Raw genomic sequence first — 19,362 nt, 5'->3', positions numbered from 1 at the left:
CTGCTCTGGGTAGGCCACAACTGTCTGCTCTAACATCCCTCAGACGCCTCGTTCCTCAGCGAGGACCCACTTTCTAAGGAGGAGGAACATGTAAAATCCCTGTTCAGCCCCATGGTTACTTCCCCCGAACACAGATGTTAGGGCTGAATGTTGTGTGTTCCCTTAGACTCAGACGCTGAAGCCTCGGTCCTCACTGTGGCTGAGTCTGGAGGTCGGTCTCTGAGGAAGTAATCAAAATGAAACGAGGTCAAAGGGCAGGGCTCCTACCTAGAAACGCTGTGTGGGGCCAGGAAGAAAGTCCAAATCAGGAGCTCACCAGGCTGGTACCCTGACCTCGGACTTTTAGCTCCTAAGCTGTGCAAAAATCTGTGATTTAACTACTCAGTCCATGGCATTTTGTTTGCTTTGGATATTAGTCAGCCCCAACTGCTGAACATATGGAGCAATGGAGAACGCAGGAAGGCTTAAGGTTTGCGAGGAGAGGGACTGGGACATTCATAAAGGAATATTTCAGCCGGGCGGGGGTGGCGCACGCCTTTAATCCCAGCACTTGGGAGGCAGAGCCAGGAGCATCTCTGTGAGTTCGAGGGCAGCCTGGGCTACCAAGGGAGCTCCAGGAAAGGTGCAAAGCTACACAGAGAAACCCTGTCTCGAAAAACCAAAAAAAAAAAAAAAAAAAAAAAAAAAGGAATATTTCACAGGAGCTGCTCTTCACACACACACACACACACACACACACACACACACACACACACACACACTGGAGTCTTTCCCACAGTGCAGTTTCCTGGCACACTTCGGGGAGATCTTGGGTAATCTGACCAGCACTTTTTTTTTTTTTTTTTTAGACAGGATCTATGTATCCCAGACTGGCACTGAATTCATGATCCTGCAGCCTCACTTGAGGTTACAAGCACTCATCACCATTATTTTAATTGTATTAGAGAATTCTGAAGAGGCATTGATTAAATGCCATGATATATATATATTTAATTTCAGGTTTTGGGGGGTTCTGCTTGTTTGGGTTTTTGTTTGTTTTGTTTTTCTAGACAGGGTTTCTCTATGTAGCCCTGGCTGGCCTGGAACTCACTTTGTAGACCAGGCTGGCCTGGAACTCACAGAGCTCCACCTGCCTCTGCCTCTTGAGTGCTGGGATTAAAGGCACTTGTCACCACTGGTTTGTTTTTTAATAGTCTTAAAAAGGAAATTTATTTAGCTGGGTATTGGGGTGCATGCTTTTAATCCTAGCACTTAGAAGGCAGAGAGGATCTCTGTGAGTTCAAGACCAGCTGGTCTATATAATGAGTTCCAGGTTAGCCAGAGATGAATAGTGAGAACATCTCTCTCTAAATAAATAAGAAGAAAAGAGATTTATTTTTGTCCACTAAGAACAGAAGCAGGCATAGGGTCCATTGGAAATGCAGTTACAGGTGGTTATTAACTATGTGAGTGCTGAGATTCTAACCTGGGTCCTCTGGAAGGGCAGCCTATGCTCTTAACTGCTAAGACATCGCTCAGCCTCTTATTTGAGGTTTGTAAAACAGAGTTGGGGGCTGAAGTAGTTCTGCAGACATACATACAGGCAAAACACTCATATTCATAAATATTCTTAATTTAAAAGTGAATCGATTTAAAGGAAGTAGAACTAGATGGCCAGACTCAGGTGGGGGCTTCGTTAGTGGATGAAGTTAGAAGAATGAATATCGCAATCAGCTCAGCTCGGTCCACATGGGGCCAGCTCTCATCTCTACCTTTCTGTAACTTCCTGGTTTGCTTTGCAGGGATTATTGTCTCTGTGTTTCAGGTAAAGAAACTGAGGCACTTTAAGGCAAGAAACTCTGTGGCATGTGCCTGTAAATGCCTAGCATTTGGGAAGTGGAGATTCAGGAGTTCAAGGTCATCCTCACCTACACAGTGAGTTCAAGTTCAGACTGGGCTACTTGAGACCTTGTCTCAATCCCACCCAATCCTCCCAAAGGAGAGCCCAGGAAGAAATTGCTAACGAGGGGCTAAGGTTCCGACCAAGGGCCTTGACCCAGGTCCTGCTCTTGCTCCAAAGCAGTCCTGGATGCCGGGACGGAGGTGGGAGGCTTAGGGTGCAGGTTTCGAGAGGTGTCGTTGGCTGCCCTGGCCTCAGCACCTGTCTAGACCTAAGACTGAAACCAACCCAGAGAAAGAGCGTAGTGATGACTTTGGCAAGGGACCCGTTGCCATGGGAACAAACGAAGGCCTGAGGCGCGCGCATGCGCACAGCCTGAAAGGGGGCGCTGAACCGGTGAAAGGTGACGTAAAGCGCCCGGGGTGGGGCGGAGGGCTCACACTGTAGGAGCTGCAGCCTTTGGTGTTCACAGCAGAGAGAAGGCGCGAGACGGTGAGGACGGAGGGTGTCCGGCGCCCGGCCACACGCCATCCGAGCGAACCGCGAGGACCACACTGGCCCCGCTGCTGAGGCCCCGCCTCTCGGACCTCGGGACTAATCGGATTGAAAGCGCGCCGGCCCCGGGCCCCGAACTCGCCAATTGAGGAGGGCGGCAGTCACCGCCCAATCCGGGGCAGACAGGTGCGAGGTCCGGAAGGTGCAGGCCAATCGGCAGCGGTTGCGGCCTGCGGGGGCTGGGCTCAGCCAATGAGGAGGCTCGAGTGACAGCTGAGCGCGCCAATCGAGAGTGAGGAGCGGTCGTGGCCGCCCGCCCTTCCGGCCGGAGCTCTATTTACCAGGGGCGTGCAGCCTGCTTGCCAATCAGAGTGCGGCTGAGCGGCCGGACAGCCAACCCCGGAGGAGCGGCCGGCTGGCGGCCGCCGCACCTAGGAGTTGGGATGTCCTACAAACCCATCGCGCCCGCCCCCAGCAGTACCCCCGGCTCCAGCACCCCCGGGCCAGGCACTCCGGTCCCTACAGGTGAGGCTCCCACTCCACCCTTGCTCCCCTTGTCCGGGCAGTCGAGGTCTTGGAGAGGAACGGCTCGAGTTTTGCAATACGGGGCCTGCTAGGCGAGCCTTGCTCAGCCTCAGTTTGCTGGGCTGTGAAGTGGGCGTGGTCACGTAGAGATTGTAGGCGGAGCGCAGGGGGCGGAGTGTGTCTCTGAAGTTGTTCGGCGTGGAATGAAGAAGCGTGCCTTTGGAGACAGTCAGGCGAGCGGTCCAGGGAGGGGAAAGCTGTAACGAGGCCCTTGCCACACTCTGACCTCTTCTTCCTCGTGCTTTTGCAGCCGGAAGTGTCCCATCGCCATCGGGCTCCGTGCCAGGAGCTGCAGCTCCTTTCAGGCCACTGTTTAACGACTTTGGACCGCCCTCCATGGGGTATGTACAGGTGAGTGTGGCCACGAGCTTGCTTATGGATGAGGACAGGAGGTCCCCTCGGGGTCTGAGGTCACTTCTCTGTCTTCTTTTGACACAGGCGATGAAGCCGCCTGGTTCCCAGGGCTCTCAGAGCACCTACACGGACCTGCTGTCTGTCATAGAGGAGATGGGCAAAGAGATCCGGCCCACCTATGCTGGTAGCAAGAGTGCGATGGAGCGCTTGAAGAGAGGTGAGTGAAGACACGGGCCCACCCTTGCTCTGCCCAGGACACCAACCCTGAACGTTAAGACATTTCATTAAGGACCCCTGGGCCAGCCCAGATTGGGTCAGAACCTCTACCCAGACAGGTGTTTCAAAATGAACTCGAGTCAGTCTCCAAGGAAGTGCCCGGGAACTCGGGGTGATTGTGAGGGTTAGCTAAACCCTTAATCTCATCCATCCGCATTAGAGTAGACCTGCTCCTGCTGAACCTTGAAGGGGGTGGGGGAGTGTCTGCTCTAAAGGGTGTGAGTGGTGGCTGTGGAAGGTTGCTGAGACCCTGTTTGTTATTTTCCTGTCCCCACCTCACCTCAGGCATCATCCATGCCCGGGCACTGGTCAGAGAGTGCTTGGCAGAGACAGAACGCAACGCCCGCACGTAACAGGAAGCACCTTGGCCTTTTCGTCGGGACCTTTCCGGCCACTGCAGAGCACCTGCTTCTCCTTGGCCTTCACCCCAAGTTGCTTCCTATCCTGGGCTTCCTGTCCTGTGTCCCTCGGTGGGCGTCCTCCAGGAACCAGGTAGCAGATCTTCCTCCAGTTGGCTCTACAAACTGGGCCCCTCCCTCTGCAGGAGTGAGCGGAGAGGCCACCGTGGGCCACCCATGACCTGCTCACAGTGCTGAGCCAACTGTAGCCTGCTCCTGTGTGTGGCCCCACCACATCGCACTTACTTCTTAACTCTGTAGTCCAGGCTTCCTCCTCCCTGTCCAGCTGGAGTGCAGCGGGTCTCCCTGCCTCATCTCTGGGGCCACAGCCAACTTTTTTTGGTGTGTCTTTTACTAAATATGCCCTTTTTATATAAATAAAAGATGATTTGGAGTCATTCTCTCAGCTCTGAGCTTTTCTGTGTCTGGTTCCTCTGGGGAAGCTGGGTGGCTCTGGCAGGAGGGGGATCGGGGAGGCTGCCTGAACCGAGCTTTGCCTTCCCACCAGTCCATTGCCACCTCGGGCTCTGCGCCTTCCAGCTGGGGGAGAGCAGCTTGGCCAGTGGTGGGGACGCCTGCGTTGTGCGATGCCACCAGGGGGCAGCGCAGGACCTTGGCTGTCTTCGCAGCTGGAGGCACTGTTGGACAGCCACAGCCTGGAGGGCCCTTCCTCCGGATTGGCAGGCATGCCTGGCAGGGTGGAAATACCAGTTCACTTAAGCCTCTCCCTCGAATGCCCTAAGGCCCCTACACTACCCTCCGCTTTAAACTGTCCTTGGAAGGCACTGCATAGACCCGGTCTCTTAACTCCTCGGGGAGGCAGGTAGATGTTCCCTTCCCCCAGCACCTGGGCTTGATGCTGCCATCCGCTGTCTCGACAACTTCCACCAGACTGGGTGTGGCTCGATGAGCCAGCCTCGGTGTCTTGGCCTTTGTACGGAGTCGGGGCAGCTCAGATGGGTGGCCAAATTTGAGACCCTAGCAGCCATGAGTAGGGAAGGACTTGGGCTCCGTTAAGGGGATGGCCCAGAGAATTGTAGTGACAGAGACCTCTACCTGGGTATGGAGCTCAGTGACCCTGAAATCCCAACCCTAGACCAAGGTGAGAGCTACCAGTTCCTGGCTAACTTTGAGATGCAGCGTTTCCTCTACCCTGGGACCCAGCCATGTCAAATTCCACCTCTTCAACACACACAGGAGGGCTGCCCTGGCCGGGCCAGGGTGGGAAATGAAACCAAGAATCCTCTGGGTGTCCAGCAGCACAGAAGTAAAGAACTGTGGCATTTGGGCACCGGCCTCTTCCCCATCTGCCTTGGAGAAGGAAGGCAGGGGCCTGCCCTGCTGCGCTGCGGGCGGGGCTGCCCCGACCCTGCCGGGGTGGGGAGGGCTCGCCGGGCCCAGGAAGGGGGCGGGGCGGCCGCAGTGACGCGGCGGGGAGGGACAGCAGGGGCGCCGGCGGGCAGACCGGGAAAAAGGTCGGGACTATGGGCCCGCTCTGCGCCTCCGGAGGGTCGGGCTCCATCTGGAATCCGAGGCCGGGGCTGGGGGCGCAACGGACTCCAACCTTGGGGCCGGCCGCCCCTGCCCGGGCCGGGTGAGGGGCGCCCGCCAGAAGCTAGAGGTGAGAGGGGACATCGGTGAGCGGGCGGGTCAAGAGCGCGCCTGGCGACTGGGACGCTGAGCAGAGGGAAGTGGGGACAGAGGGCCTCTCGCCCGCCCGCTGGGTGGAAGGTGGGGGCAGGAGGGGTGTCTGCAGCGGAACTGTGGCGCCGGGCCGGGACGCAGGTGGGCAGAGCGGGCCTCCCAGGGCGGAGGCCGGAGAGACCGTTCCTGCACCAGCCCGGAATAGGCAACCTCGTGGGAAGATGATGGGGTGGCTGCAAGGACGAGTGGAGAGTCAGCGCGAACCGAGGGTACAGTTCAGGACCCGGGTACCCACTAGGGTGGTGAAGGCAGGTTTGGGGGGCGCAGAGGGGTTTATCTGGCACCGAAAGGTAAGTTAGCATTGGCAGAGTTGCAGAGGCACATGGGGCCGCCCCCCTGAGAGATACCTTGGGGGACAAGGGTTTAGGTGGACGTCTGGGAGTGGGGTATACGGAAACCCCACTGACTCGAGGGGATGAAGTGGTGAAGGGGGCGGGTCCCTAAGGTTTTGGTCTTAGAAAGCGGGCGCGGCTCGGAGGGATGCTGTCTGGGGAGGGCGCTGGACGCGGCCGCGGTGAAGACGCGAGGCTGGCCTTGCGGCGTGTCGGCCCGCGTCCGCAGCTCTGGGGGGCCCGCGTCAGTGCGCGGTTGCCATGACGACAGGCGGGCGGGGGGGCGGGGGCTGCGTGGAAAAGAGGTCAGCTCTGAGCCTCGTTGCTGCTCCGGGCTCCGGCGGTGCGGGAGGCAACACTGGGTTCGCCTCTGCCTCCTCCGCGGTGGGCCCGGGCATGGGGTTCCACGACTCAAGCCCCTCGGCGGGCGTGCAGGGCTCGGGATCGCGCACCGCCGCCCTGCACTGACTGCCGCGCGGTACCCTGCGCTAGGAGGAGAGGAGGCCGCACGCGGTCAGCGGAGCGTCTTCAGGATGCTCATCAAGGAGTACCACATCCTGCTGCCCATGAGCTTGGACGAGTACCAGGTGGCCCAGCTCTACATGATCCAGGTGAGAACGGTGGGGAGGGCTGTACTGGAGCCGCGCTTCACGACGGAGTGAAGCAGGAATTCACAGGCCGCAGGGGGTTAGTCCCGCTGGATCCCCCCAACCAGTTCCGTTAGTGGGTTCTGTAGGCCAGAAGAGGAAAAGACATCCTTTGGATATTAAAGCAGAAGGGAGGGACAGGGGGCAGAAGGGCAAGAAAGGCCATCGGGTGCTTCCCATCCATTAAATGCCCAGCCTGCACAGCCCACATATGGTCTCCTTTAATCCTAAGAATCTAATCCCGTGGGGGAAGGGAAAGCAGTCTGTGAGGAGACTGGGGAGCCAGGGACACTAGATGGTAGGTAGCTTAAGCAGGAAGAGGTCCTGGGGGAAAGTGTAGAATCCTAGCATTCCCAGGAGATCAGAAGGGTGGCAGGTAGATCAGGCCCAAAACTGTGGCAGGGACGGGGCAGGCCGGAACTGGATGATGAGGAAAGGCGTCTGGCCTTGGGCTGTGAGAAAGATGCTGGATCAAGACAAGCTATCAGGGCTTCAGGGGTCTGGGCCAGGTCTGTTCCCCAGACCTGTGGAGTGTGAGTCTAGGAGTGGAGAAGGCTCCCTCCCACCTCAGTGGGCTTGAGTGAACCACTTCTGGGCTTCAGAGCTATAAAAGGACAGCTGCAGGCCCTCACACTCTGAAGCATGTCCCAGGAGCTGGGAATAAGGTCTCAAAGGGAAGGGGCAAGTCAATTCTGTGGAGAGGTGGACTTGCTGCTACTCCTGAACATATTCATTGCGCTCTCCTACCAAGCCTGCACAAACTTTTCTGCTTTGAGTCCCCTGTGTACACACACACCACATGTGCAAGGCCATGGTCATGTTGTCCTCTCGGTCAGATCTTCTGTGACCATCTTCCACATTCAGCTCTTTACCTGTGGTCATGCTTTTCCTCAGAGCATGCACTCACTTCCTTCCTGTTTTCTGTTTCCCTCTGCTGCAGCCTAAGTTGTGGCAGGTGGAGGTTCTGTTTGTCAACAAATCACAGTTCTACATTCCAAACAATCCACGACCAGATCAAGTGCTAGGTTGTAGAACCCTATGGGAACTGGGCAGGACCTGTGATCCCAACCTCAGGAAGTTGCAGGGACCGGAAAAGGAGGCTGTGCAGGCTGCAGAGCCGCCTCAGGAGTTAAGAGCACTTGCTGGTCTTACAAAGAACCTGGATTTTGTTCCCAGAACCCATAGGGCAGCTCATAATCAACTGCAACTCCAATTTCTGGGGGTCCAATGCCCTCTTTGGGCACCAGACAAGCATGTGCTGCACATACATATAGGCAGGCAAACACTCTTACATTTAAAATAAACAAACCTTTTTTAAAAGGCTATGCATAGAACTAGAACCAAGCTGAGGACCCCAGGATTTAAGCTAGGGCTGAGGTCCCTCTTCTCTGTCCCGGACTGCAGAAAAAGAGCCGGGAGAGTCTAGCGGTGAGGGGAGCGGCGTGGAGATCCTGGCCAACCGGCCCTACACGGACGGGCCTGGAGGCAGCGGGCAGTACACACACAAGGTGTACCACGTGGGCTCCCACATCCCAGGCTGGTTTCGGGCACTGCTGCCCAAGGCCGCCCTGCAGGTAGAGGAGGAATCCTGGAATGCTTACCCCTACACTCGAACCCGGTGAGTGTGGGAGGTAGGCACAGGCTGGGGGCTGTTAGGGAACCAGCGCTTGTGGACATGGCAGTGACTTTCATACTGCCCTCTGCCAGGTACACCTGCCCCTTTGTGGAGAAATTCTCCATTGAGATAGAGACCTACTACCTGCCTGATGGGGGGCAGCAGCCTAACGTCTTCAACCTGAGTGGGGCTGAGAGGAGACAGAGAATCCTGGGTGAGGCCTTCTTGGGCCCCCTGCTGTTGTTGCCTTGGTCGGCAGCCTCGGGACAAGCCCCATTTTCTGTCTCTGAAAGGCTTTCCTCCTAACCCCTGGGGTGGGGTGGGGAGTAGAGATTAGACTGGGGCTTGGTTTGCTCAGTGCTGGCTGAAACCTCTTCAGACACCATTGACATCGTGCGGGATGCCGTAGCCCCAGGAGAGTACAAGGCAGAAGAGGATCCCCGGCTGTACCGCTCAGTCAAGACCGGCCGAGGGCCACTGGCTGATGACTGGGCACGGACAGCGGCCCAGACAGGACCTCTCATGTGTGCCTATAAGCTGTGCAAGGTTGAGTTCCGCTACTGGGGCATGCAGGCCAAGATTGAGCAGTTCATCCATGATGTCGGTGAGCATCCAGATAGGGAATACCCAGCATGCACTAGGCCCGTGTTTGGAACCAGGAATGCTCCCATCCACTGGGGACATGGCAACATGAAGCCGTCATTTCCATCTAGGGTAGAACACAGAGTGGGAGGGGGGTCGGGGGGAGTAGTGTAGCCTGGCTAGGAGTCAAGGGAGCCCACTTTGAGGTACCTGAAAGAATTAGGGACAAGAAGCTGGCAGCATGGTCTCCGAGGCCCATGTTGTCTCTGATACTCAAAGACGTTGCGGTCTTTGTGAAGTTCCTGAGTTTGGGAATACTGTGAGGCTCTCAGGAGGGTCACCAGCCCTCACAGGATCGGCTGAGGATTGCAGGCTAAGAAGCACTGATTCCGGGACCCTTGTCCACAGGGTGCCCTCCTTTCCCCAGCACCCAGGGTCACAGCTATGGCCCTGATGCTGAAGACCCAGTTCGAAGCCTCTTCTGAACCGACCTCCCCACCCCACCCCCAGAGCTGCTACCCAGCCTTGCTTACTTGTCAGGTCCGGGAGACCATCCCTAGGTGCTAGAGTTCCATAGTCTGGGTTCTACTTCATCCACTACTGACCCCCTGTGGCTGTTCCAGCAAGCTGTGAGCCATCTCAGCATCTGAATGTTCCTTTCTGACCCGAGAAGGAGGTGAGGGTAGAGACAGCCAGTGCTGAGTGGTCGGCATGTACCAGATCCTTGAGAATTCTTTTACTGCAGGATCTCCTGTAGCTCCCATGACATTCCTATAAGAAGGGCTACTGCCATTCCCATTTTGCAGACAAGGACACTGAGTTTAGAGAGTAATTCAGACTCCCTGTTATGCATTTGGAAAAAGACCAAAAAGTACAAATGAGAAAGTGAAAATCACCAACATAGAACCTCTATTAGGATGCTAATGCTTCTCCTTCCAGAGGTTTGCAATTCAGCCATTATTACTTTACTTCCTAGGTTCTTCGGAGTCTCTTAACTTTATTTCTCTCCTTAAGATGAAAATATCCCAGAATGGGTATTGTCTTTCATTCCACCCTCTGAAGACTGCCAGAATTTCCATTAACTATTAACACCTTCCACTAACCATGATGATTTCATTATCTGTTAACACCTTAATTAACGGTTAGCTGCTCAGCAGAAGTCAGCAGGAAGCCGCTGAAAGCAAGCCACAAGCCTTGGTCCTGTCTGTTAGAGTGACAGGGTCAGTGCTCAGAGTGTCCAAAGAAATAAGAAGGAACAGGGAGACGAATGCGCCCGTCTCCTATCCTGCCCCCTAGATAGCACAGACCCTGCTCTACTGCGTGGTTCTTGGTGGGCTGTATGCTTAAGGGAGCCATTACCTAACCTCGCGGACCGGGCATGTGGCTGCAATGGTAGGGAAATGGTGGTGGGAGGCACGGTTCTGACGCCTGGGGCATCTGCAGGTCTGCGCAGGGTGATGCTTCGGGCCCACCGCCAGGCCTGGTGTTGGCAGGATGAGTGGATAGAACTGAGCATGGCTGACATCCGGGCTCTGGAGGAGGAGACTGCTCGCATGCTGGCTCAGCGCATGGCCAAGTGCAACGCTGGCAGTGAGGGACCTGAGGCCCAGACCCCTGGGAAAGCCAGCACTGAGGCCCGGCCCGGGACCAGCAGTGCTGGCACCCCTGACGGGCCTGAGGCCCCTGCCGGCCCTGATGCCTCACCAGATGCCAGCTTTGGGAAGCAGTGGTCCTCATCCTCCCGTTCCTCCTACTCATCCCAACATGGAGGTGAGACGGGGTTACAGGAACCAGGGGTGGGAGGGAGCCGCTCACCCCACCTGATCTCCCAAGCTGAAGCCCAGGTGGCCCTGCAGGTGGTGTGTCTCCACAGAGCTTGTCGGAGTGGCGCATGCAGAACATTGCCCGAGACTCCGAGAACAGCTCCGAGGAAGAATTTTTTGATGCCCACGGTCAGCATAGAAGCCATATTTATGGAGGGTGGGGGGTACTGGAGAGTACCTAAGATAAGACATCCCACCCCATGACACAACCCCTTGTCCCCTCAGAAGGCTTCTCGGACAGCGATGAAGTCTTCCCCAAGGAGATGACCAAATGGAACTCCAATGATTTTATCGATGCCTTTGCCTCCCCAACTGAGGTAGAGGGGGTACCAGGTAAAGACCTCATCTCAGGGTACCAGACACCAGCACCCTGTGTGCATCGAGGACTCAGAACAGCTCAGCCCTGAGGAGTGTCAGTCTGGAGAGAGTTCTCAATACTCAGATGGCAAATGGATGGATAAAGGGTAGAATGATGGATGAGGAAAATGCAGACAGGTCCAGGTGGCACCAGGGAGACTCCTGGGTATTGAGGAAGACTTTCTGTTGGGACTGATGTCTACGCTGGGGCTTAAAGGATTGAACCAATGCTGTTCAAGAGAACTAAGACGTTGAAAATGTTCTAGGTCTGAGCCACCTCGTGTGGTAACCATTGGCACCATATGACTTAAAATATGTTTCTTTGTTTTGGGGTTTTTTTTTGTTGTTGTTGTTTATTGATTGATTGAGTGATTGAGGCAGCATTTCTCTGTGTAGTCTTGGCTGTCCTTTTTGTTTGTTTGTTTATTGAGGCAGTTGTTTCTCTGTGTAGTCTTGGCTTGTCCTGGAACTCACTCTTCAGACCAGGTTGACCTCAAACTCAGAGATTCACTTGCCTCTGTGCACCACCACTGCCCGGCTCTTGTATTGCATTTTAATTCATTTTAGTATAAATAGCCCTGTGTGGTTCGTGGCTGCTCTGTTGTTCCCTTGAGGTGGTTGCTGATACTGTCTTGTTGATCTTTTGTGATTTTATTTGGAGGTAGGATACTAAGCCCTGACGCTTGCTAGGCAAGTGCTGTACCACTGAACTAAATCCCCAGTCCTGTGATTTACTATGTCACATGGGTCAGGATGAGAAATTTGCCAGACAATTTTGTGGTAACATCCAGGGCCAGCAAGAAGAAAAGCCTAGAATATAAAATGGCCTGGAGGTTTGGATAAGAGTAGAATAGGGAGCACCGGGCAGTCTTCATGACTAGGGTACCTGAAGGGCCTCTGGTCCCTCTCATTGGCTCTCCCTTGCCTTAGATCCTGCAATCATGGCTACCAAAGGTGTTGACGATGGGGCCCGAGCTCCCAGGGACTCAGAGGCAAGTATGTTCAACTACTCTGTGTCTATGTTCTGCTCACTTGCTGACTGGCCACTGATCTGACACTTCATACTTCATGTGTCCCTCAGGGCCTGGATGGAGCAGGGGACCTAGGAGTTGAGGCATGCTCTGTGCATGCCCTCTTCCTCATCCTACACAGCGGCAGCATCCTGGACTCTGGCCCTGGAGACACCAACTCCAAGCAGGCCGATGTGCAAACCCTGAGCACGGCTTTTGAGGCCGTCACCCGCGTCCATTTCCCCGAGGCCCTGGGCCACGTGGCGCTCCGGCTGGTGCCCTGTCCACCCATCTGTGCAGCGGCCTATGCCCTTGTCTCCAAGTACTGGCCAGGGGTGGAAGGGTGGAGCACACACAGGGTCCCCAAGGGGCAGTCATCTATTTGGGGGACTCCTAAGATCGGGAAGGTCTGGGGTGGGAGAAGAATCACACACCTGAATCAGTCCTGCTCATGAATGGGCCAGTCCTCTATCAATTTCTTTGATTTTGCTTTTATTGCTATTTTATGTGTGTGGGTGTTTTGCCTACATGTATATCTGGGCCCCACATGAGTGCTTGGTGCCCAGAGGCCAGAAGAGGATGTCTGATACCCTGGGCTGGAGTTACAGACAGTTGTGAGCTGCCGTGTGGGTGCTGGGAATGGAACCCGGGTCCTCTGGAAGAGCAGCCGGTGCTCTGAACTGCTGAGCCATCGTCCCAACCCGACTTTGCTTTTTTGAGACATGGTTTCACTCCAGCCCAGACTGGCTTGGGATTCATTAGAGCTGAAGTAGGTCAGCTTGTGAGAATCCTCTTAGCCCAGCCTTCAGAGCAGCGGTTCTCAGCCTATGGGTTGCGACCCCCACAGACCATCAGAAAACACTGACATTTATAATTCATAATGATAACAAAATTATTATGAGTTACTGTGAATTGGCCATAAAATAATTTTATGGTTGGGGGGGGGTCACCACAACATGAGCTTTATTAAAGGGTCTCAGCATTAGGAAGGTTGAGAATCACTGCTCCAGAGTGCTGGGGGTCACGGGGTGCACCATCATGCCTGGATGTGCCTCTCAGGTCTGACACCCCACAACAGGATGCTTGCTAGCAGGCCCAGGGGGCCCCCGGGGACTCGGTGGCAGTGGTTACACTAAAGGCCTTTACCCACCCCCCACACCTTCTCCTCCTGCAGCCTGAGCCCCTACAGCCATGATGGCGACAGTCTGTCCCGCTCCCAGGACCACATCCCGCTGGCCGCCCTGCCACTGCTGGCCACCTCATCCTCCCGCTACCAGGGTGCCGTGGCCACGGTCATCGCTCGCACCAACCAGGCCTATGCAGCCTTCCTGCGCTCGTCGGAGGGCACGGGTTTCTGCGGGCAGGTCAGGGGTTAGACGTGCTCCCAGGAAGCGTCCAGTGCCCCGTGCAGCTGCGGCCCCACCTGGGGGGTGACAAAGCCTCTCAGCTGTGCTGCCTTCTCACCCAGGTGGTGCTGATCGGAGACGGCGTTGGTGGCATCCTGGGCTTTGATGCGCTCTGCCACAGTGCCAGTGCGGGCACGGGGAGTCGGGGCAGCAGCCGCCGTGGGAGCATGGTCAGTGTGGCCAAACCCAGCCTCCTCAGGAGGGGGGTTTTCTCCATCTCTAGGTCTCTGCCCCACTGGAACATGGCCTCTTTGCATGCGGGCAGGGCCCCAGCTACAAAGTTGAGTCTCCTCTGGGACTCTGCCCGACCCAACCCCAAGCCTGTCTCCTCACTTCCAAATTAAGTGGGCGTCATAAAATCTCAAGCCTAAGGATGCGTCTGTCCTTTGTTCCTTCTAGAACAATGAGATGCTCTCCCCAGAGGTTGGCCCAGTACGAGACCCGTTGGCAGATGGGGTGGAGGGACTGGGTCGTGCTAGCCCAGAACCCTCCGCCCTCCCTACTCAGCGTACCTCCGGTGACATGGCCAGTCCTGAGCCTGATGGCTCTCAGAACAGGTGACAGCCCTGCCCAGTCAGGCCTGCCCTGTGCACAGGCTGGACTTCAGAAGCAATACCCTGAGTTTCTCTTCCCCCACAGCCTACAGGTCGCCTCCACAGCCACCTCCGCCGGGGATCCCCGTCGGGCAAGCACAGCCTCGTGTCCTCCTTCCGCCGGTTCTGAGGCTCCCGATGGCCCCACCAACGCTGCTCGCCTGGACTTCAAGGTCTCAGGCTTCTTCCTCTTTGGCTCCCCATTGGGCCTGGTGCTGGCTCTACGCAAAACCGTGATGCCCGCCTTGGAGGGTGAGCGCTGGAGTAAAGGGGTGCCCTTCCCCTGCTCCTGTTTGCTTCTTCCCATCTCTGCTAGCCTTGCTGGCTCGCCTGAGACAGGGGGATTCTTACTGTTCTTCACTGCAAAGTCATAGCCTGGCTGGAAACGGGGAGGTGAAAGGCCCAGGAAGGATATGCCAAGGCTGTGTCCCAGAGTGGATCAGGAGGAAACTCCAGCAGGGAGGTCTTCTATGTAAGAAAGGGCTCCCAAGGCTGGGAAGCTGGCTCAGTGGTTAAGAGTACTTGTTGCTCTTGCAGAGGACCTGGGTTCAGTTCCCAGGAACCACATGGCAGCTCACAACCATCCGTAACTCAGTCACAGAGCTCACCAGGCATATGCATGGTACACACATATACATACATACATACAAGACAAACACTCATATACATAAGGTAAACAAATCTAAAAGAAACTTTAAGAAATTCTTAAAAAATAATGGTCTCATATGCAGGACATGCTCTATCCCAATACATGGCCACTGGAGGCTTCCACTGCTGCTTGGCCAGGAGACCCGTGCAATGCCTGGCTTAAACCTCCACCTTCTCAGGCCAGGTGGAATGGCACACGCCTTTAATCTCAGCACTCAGGGGGCAGAGGCAGGCAGATCTCTGAGTTGGAGGTCAGTCTGATCTACAGAGTGAGTTCCAGGGCAGCCAAGGCTATGTAGAGACCCTGTCTCAAAACAAAACAAAACAAAACCCTCCCTTTCTCTACCTTCCGGCTACACAGTGGCTCAGATGCGTCCAGCCTGCGAACAGATCTACAACCTCTTCCATGCCGCTGACCCCTGTGCCTCCCGCCTGGAGCCCCTGCTGGCCCCCAAGTTCCAGGCCATCGCCCCCCTGGCTGTACCACGTTACCAGAAGTTTCCCCTAGGAGATGGCTCTTCCCTGCTGCTGGGTACAACTCCTCCCCTAGCCAAAATTAAGGGGAGAGGAACAGTAAAAGACAGGAGGTGTCCCCCCCGTCCCGTCCCGTCGCCCCCCCCCCCCCCCCCCCCGCATCATAGGTAACCTATCATGTCACCTCTCCCAAGTACAAGGACCCCTACCTTTGTCCCATAGGCAGTCAGGATTCCCAGGCCTTTGGACGTGGGTCAAGTAGGAGCCAGTGGTGACTAATGTAGAGAGCAGACTGAGGGGCATTGGCATGCCAGTGTGCATATGGCTGCTGTGCCTGTGTGTAAGGTTGCACCATGGCCTCCATGTGTACTTGGTTACATAGACTAGAGGGGAACATGTAGTATATGTTTGCATGTTTTGGGGGTAGCAGGCATTCTGATAGGGGTGTAGTTGACTACTGGGTATAACCAGAGACAACACTGTCCCTCCCCTGATAATCTTCAGCCTCAGCCAAGCAGAGAGGCTAGAAGGGAAGAGCGTAGAGGCCCAGGAGCTGAGTTATTGTGGGGCCTCTAGAAGAAGAGACCTGGGGGCATCCTGGCCTCGCCTGGTACTCAGGTTGGTCCTCTTCCCCAGCTGACACTTTGCAGACCCACTCGGGCCTCTTCCTGGAAGAGCTGGAGATGATGGTGCCCTCCACGCCCACCTCGGCCAGTGGTACCTTCTGGAAGGGCAGTGAATTAGGCAATGAGCCCGCGGCCCAGCCAGCAGCCCCCAGCACCACCAGCGAGGTGGTTAAGAGTAAGTCCGCCAGCTCCTGGCCTGCACTTTCAGCCTGTCTGGAAGAGTATCATTTCATAAAGGACACACCTTCTCCTAGGCAGATGGAAAGGAGGGAGGGCAGAGTCCCCATAGGCCAGGTAGATGGGCAGTGGGCAGCAGGCCACCCTGACTCGCTGCCCACCATGGCTGTGTAGTCCTGGAACGCTGGTGGGGAACCAAGCGGATCGACTATTCACTGTACTGCCCGAGGCACTCACCGCCTTTCCCACGGTCACGCTGCCCCACCTCTTCCACGCCAGCTACTGGGAGTCAGCTGATGTGGTGGCCTTCATCCTGCGCCAGGTGAGTGAAGCCAGGGATGTGGGCCAGAAGCCAGGAAGCCTAGGACTACGGAAGAGGGCTAGTGTTTCCTACTGGGTGTCCCGAGCAGGTCATTGAGAAGGAGCAGCCGCAGTTGACCGAGTGTGAGGAACCATCCATCTACAGCCCCGCCTTCCCCAGAGAGAAGTGGCAGCGCAAACGCACGCAGGTCAAGATCCGGGTATGTGCCCTGGTGCCAGGGGCCCACCTGAGCATCTCCCAGGCATCCTCAGGGTCCTCCTACCCTTCCTGCCTCCGCTCGGCCCCTGGAAACCTCAGGTTCCTCTGTGTGCCTCTCCTGAGCTCAGGTTGTCAGAGTCTGGATCCTCGTTCACCCTCACCTGACATCAGCCTTGTGTCCTGCCCAGCTCTGACTGTCAGAACACTGCCCCACCACATACACCAGACTTCACGTGGGTCTGTAGATGTCCACATGCTCCTCCATTGTCTCCCACAGCAGTTCTACCTCCTTCATGCCCCCCCCCCCACCGAGAGTGGCCCCGAATCCACTCCTACACTGACCCTTCCTTCCTACATCTGCATCCTTATCCAGTCCCAGCTTACCCTCTCTTTCCCACCAGAACGTCACTTCCAACCATCGGGCAAGTGACACCGTGGTATGTGAAGGCCGTCCCCAGGTGCTGAATGGACGCTTCATGTATGGACCGTTGGATGTGGTCACACTCACTGGAGAGAAGGTCAGGATCAGATGCCCATGCGCCCGGTGTTTCCTACCTTGCCCTAACAGCTGATCTGTGGGGCCTAAACCCCCTCCCTGCCCAGCCAGCCTCTGTTCTCACTTGCCTGAAAAAAAATGGCGCCCGAGACCTCCGCCTCCACAGCCCTTTACCATCCTTCCAGGTGGATGTCTATGTCATGACCCAGCCACTGTCAGGCAAGTGGATCCACTTTGGCACTGAGGTCACCAACAGCTCAGGCCGTCTCACCTTCCCAGTGCCCTCAGAACGAGCGCTGGGCATTGGCGTCTACCCTGTGCGCATGGTGGTCAGGTCAGCAGCAGGTCTTGGGCTCCTGTGGGTGGGGCTGGGTTCTGCAGCCTTGCCCGACCTCACTCATGCCTCCCTGGACCACAGGGGCGACCACACCTACGCTGAGTGCTGCCTGACTGTGGTTGCCCGAGGCACTGAGGCCGTAGTCTTCAGCATCGATGGCTCCTTCACAGCCAGTGTCTCTATCATGGGCAGCGACCCCAAGGTGCGGGCTGGCGCTGTGGACGTGGTCAGGTAGGAACTGCAGCCCGGCTGGCCACAATGACTGGTCATCGCTCGGGACTGTGGAGCTGACCGGCTTGCACCTGACAGGCACTGGCAGGACTCAGGCTACCTGATCGTGTACGTGACTGGCCGGCCTGACATGCAGAAGCACCGTGTGGTAGCCTGGCTCTCACAGCACAACTTCCCCCATGGCGTCGTCTCCTTTTGCGATGGCCTCACCCATGACCCGCTGCGGCAGAAAGCTATGTTTCTGCAGAGCCTGGTGCAAGAGGTACTGGGACTGAGAATGGGCCCAACCTGCCCTCACCCGACTCCACAGGACAGGGGTCCCACTCCCATCAACCTGGACCTAAAGAGGTCGTTGTGGTCCTTAGGGCCAACAGGGCAGATTGAGCTGTGTTGACTGGGACACTGCCCCCCTCTCCTCACAAATAGTGCTGCCCCTGAAACAGCAACTGGGGGGTGCCTGCCATGCCCCCAGCCCTATGGCTCCGCCCACAGGTAGAACTGAACATCGTGGCTGGATACGGGTCCCCGAAAGATGTTGCGGTGTACGCAGCACTGGGACTGTCTCCGAGCCAGACCTACATTGTGGGCCGTGCTGTGCGTAAGCTTCAGGCACAGTGCCAGGTGAGACCCAAGGGAAGGCTGGGAACAGAATCCTGGGGCCAAGGCTAAGGGCTACCCATTGTGCTGGTCCCACAAGAGAAGGGCAGATGTAAGGCCTTAGTGGTGCCGGGAACTGTTCCTCCTGAGACGGCCATAGGCTAGACTTGCTGTAGACAGACTCGAAGTGCTCACAGGAGCTGCGACTGCTCAAGGCCTCAGATAAGATCCTTTTACCACGGCCCTGGGCAGGTGCTCTGACCTTGCTTAGCCTCTGCTGTGGGTTGCGAATGATGCTAGCACTGTCTGTACTCATTAGCTTATAACAAAGGTCTCATCATTTACTGCAGGTCAAAGACTCGGGGCAAGGCCCGAGTGCTCACTAAATGCTAACTGCTGTTATTTCCCCAAGATGCCAGCTGAAGGATGAGTCAGGTCTAGAGAGAGGCAGATTTGGGAGTCGAGCCAAGGTGCCTGGCTCACAGTCCGGGGACATTGCCTATAGGAGGAAGCTTCCTGGCCAGGCTGAGCCATGCTGCCAACTTGCCAGTATCACTCATTCTACCTGTCCTGTGCAGGAGCCTAGCAAGAGCAAGGAAGGTGGAATATGGGCTTGAGGTTGGCAGTACCCTCATCCCTACCTCCTTCTGCCCACAGTTCCTGTCAGATGGCTACGTGGCCCACTTAGGCCAGCTGGAGGCAGGTTCCCACTCCCACACCCCCTCAGGACCTCCGAGAGCTGCGCTGGCCAAGAGCAGCTATGCTGTGGCTGCCCCTGTGGACTTCCTCCGCAAGCAGAGCCAGCTGCTTCGCTCCCGAGGCCCCAGCCAGGTGGACCGTGAGGGTCCAGGGACACCTCCCACCACCCTGGCCAGAGGCAAGACCCGAAGCATCAGCCTCAAGCTGGACAGTGAAGAGTGAGCGGACTGTGGCTGGACCTGGGTTATTTATTGACACTCATGGGGCCTCAGTGACTGTGTGGAGACTGGGGCCTAGACCTGCGGCCCCAGTCCTGGCCTCACACCCTGTATGGCTACTCCTCCTCAGTATTACTTCCATTTGTTGGGAGAACCCAGCCCCCAGGGGAAGAAGGAGGGGTGGGCTAGGGCCCACCAGCTTTTCCAGTGTGTGAACCCACGAAAATAAACAACTGCACCCTACCAAGTGCCCACTTGTCTGGGACACTGAAGCGCTGAAAGG

General features: G+C 56.4%; 2 protein-coding genes across 2 annotated transcripts; both read left to right on the top strand.

The window, feature by feature from the left end:
- Window positions 1–2,340: 2,340 nt before the first annotated feature.
- Window positions 2,341–4,393, top strand: Cdk2ap2 (cyclin dependent kinase 2 associated protein 2). The gene is made up of 4 exons (XM_028871841.2): window positions 2,341–2,899; window positions 3,210–3,310; window positions 3,398–3,530; window positions 3,875–4,393. The coding sequence occupies exons 1-4, from the start codon at window positions 2,818–2,820 to the stop codon at window positions 3,940–3,942; spliced, it is 384 nt and encodes a 127-aa protein (XP_028727674.1). The 5' UTR covers window positions 2,341–2,817; the 3' UTR covers window positions 3,943–4,393.
- A 1,026-nt stretch (window positions 4,394–5,419) lies between these two features.
- Window positions 5,420–19,322, top strand: Pitpnm1 (phosphatidylinositol transfer protein membrane associated 1). Its single transcript, XM_028871884.2, is given in 25 exon segments — window positions 5,420–5,608; window positions 6,516–6,643; window positions 8,083–8,288; window positions 8,378–8,499; window positions 8,665–8,889; window positions 10,311–10,637; window positions 10,724–10,819; window positions 10,916–11,023; window positions 11,978–12,039; window positions 12,129–12,379; window positions 13,232–13,421; window positions 13,526–13,633; window positions 13,863–14,020; window positions 14,103–14,308; window positions 15,066–15,236; window positions 15,815–15,979; window positions 16,156–16,206; window positions 16,209–16,303; window positions 16,392–16,502; window positions 16,903–17,019; window positions 17,183–17,331; window positions 17,416–17,565; window positions 17,644–17,827; window positions 18,058–18,186; window positions 18,820–19,322. Coding segments are annotated over 24 exon segments (3,732 nt in total). The 5' UTR covers window positions 5,420–5,608; window positions 6,516–6,556; the 3' UTR covers window positions 19,084–19,322.
- Window positions 19,323–19,362: the final 40 nt, after the last annotated feature.

The sequence above is a fragment of the Peromyscus leucopus genome, chromosome 1, assembly GCF_004664715.2.
Source record: "Peromyscus leucopus breed LL Stock chromosome 1, UCI_PerLeu_2.1, whole genome shotgun sequence".
In the NCBI taxonomy this organism is placed as follows: Eukaryota; Metazoa; Chordata; class Mammalia; order Rodentia; family Cricetidae; genus Peromyscus; species Peromyscus leucopus.
The sequence above is the reverse complement of the archived record's forward strand: the minus strand, read 5'-3'. Positions and strand labels throughout refer to the sequence as shown.

What these genes read in the sequence shown, in the direction of transcription:
- Cdk2ap2 (XM_028871841.2), top strand. Translation starts at nt 2,818, where the DNA reads ATGTCCTACAAACCCATCGCGCCCGCCCCCAGCAGTACCCCCGGCTCC. An exon ending in AGGCACTCCGGTCCCTACAG is followed by an intron (nt 2,900 to 3,209) that starts GTGAGGCTCCCA and finishes GTGCTTTTGCAG; the next exon opens with CCGGAAGTGTCCCATCGCCA. An exon ending in GATGGAGCGCTTGAAGAGAG is followed by an intron (nt 3,531 to 3,874) that starts GTGAGTGAAGAC and finishes ACCTCACCTCAG; the next exon opens with GCATCATCCATGCCCGGGCA.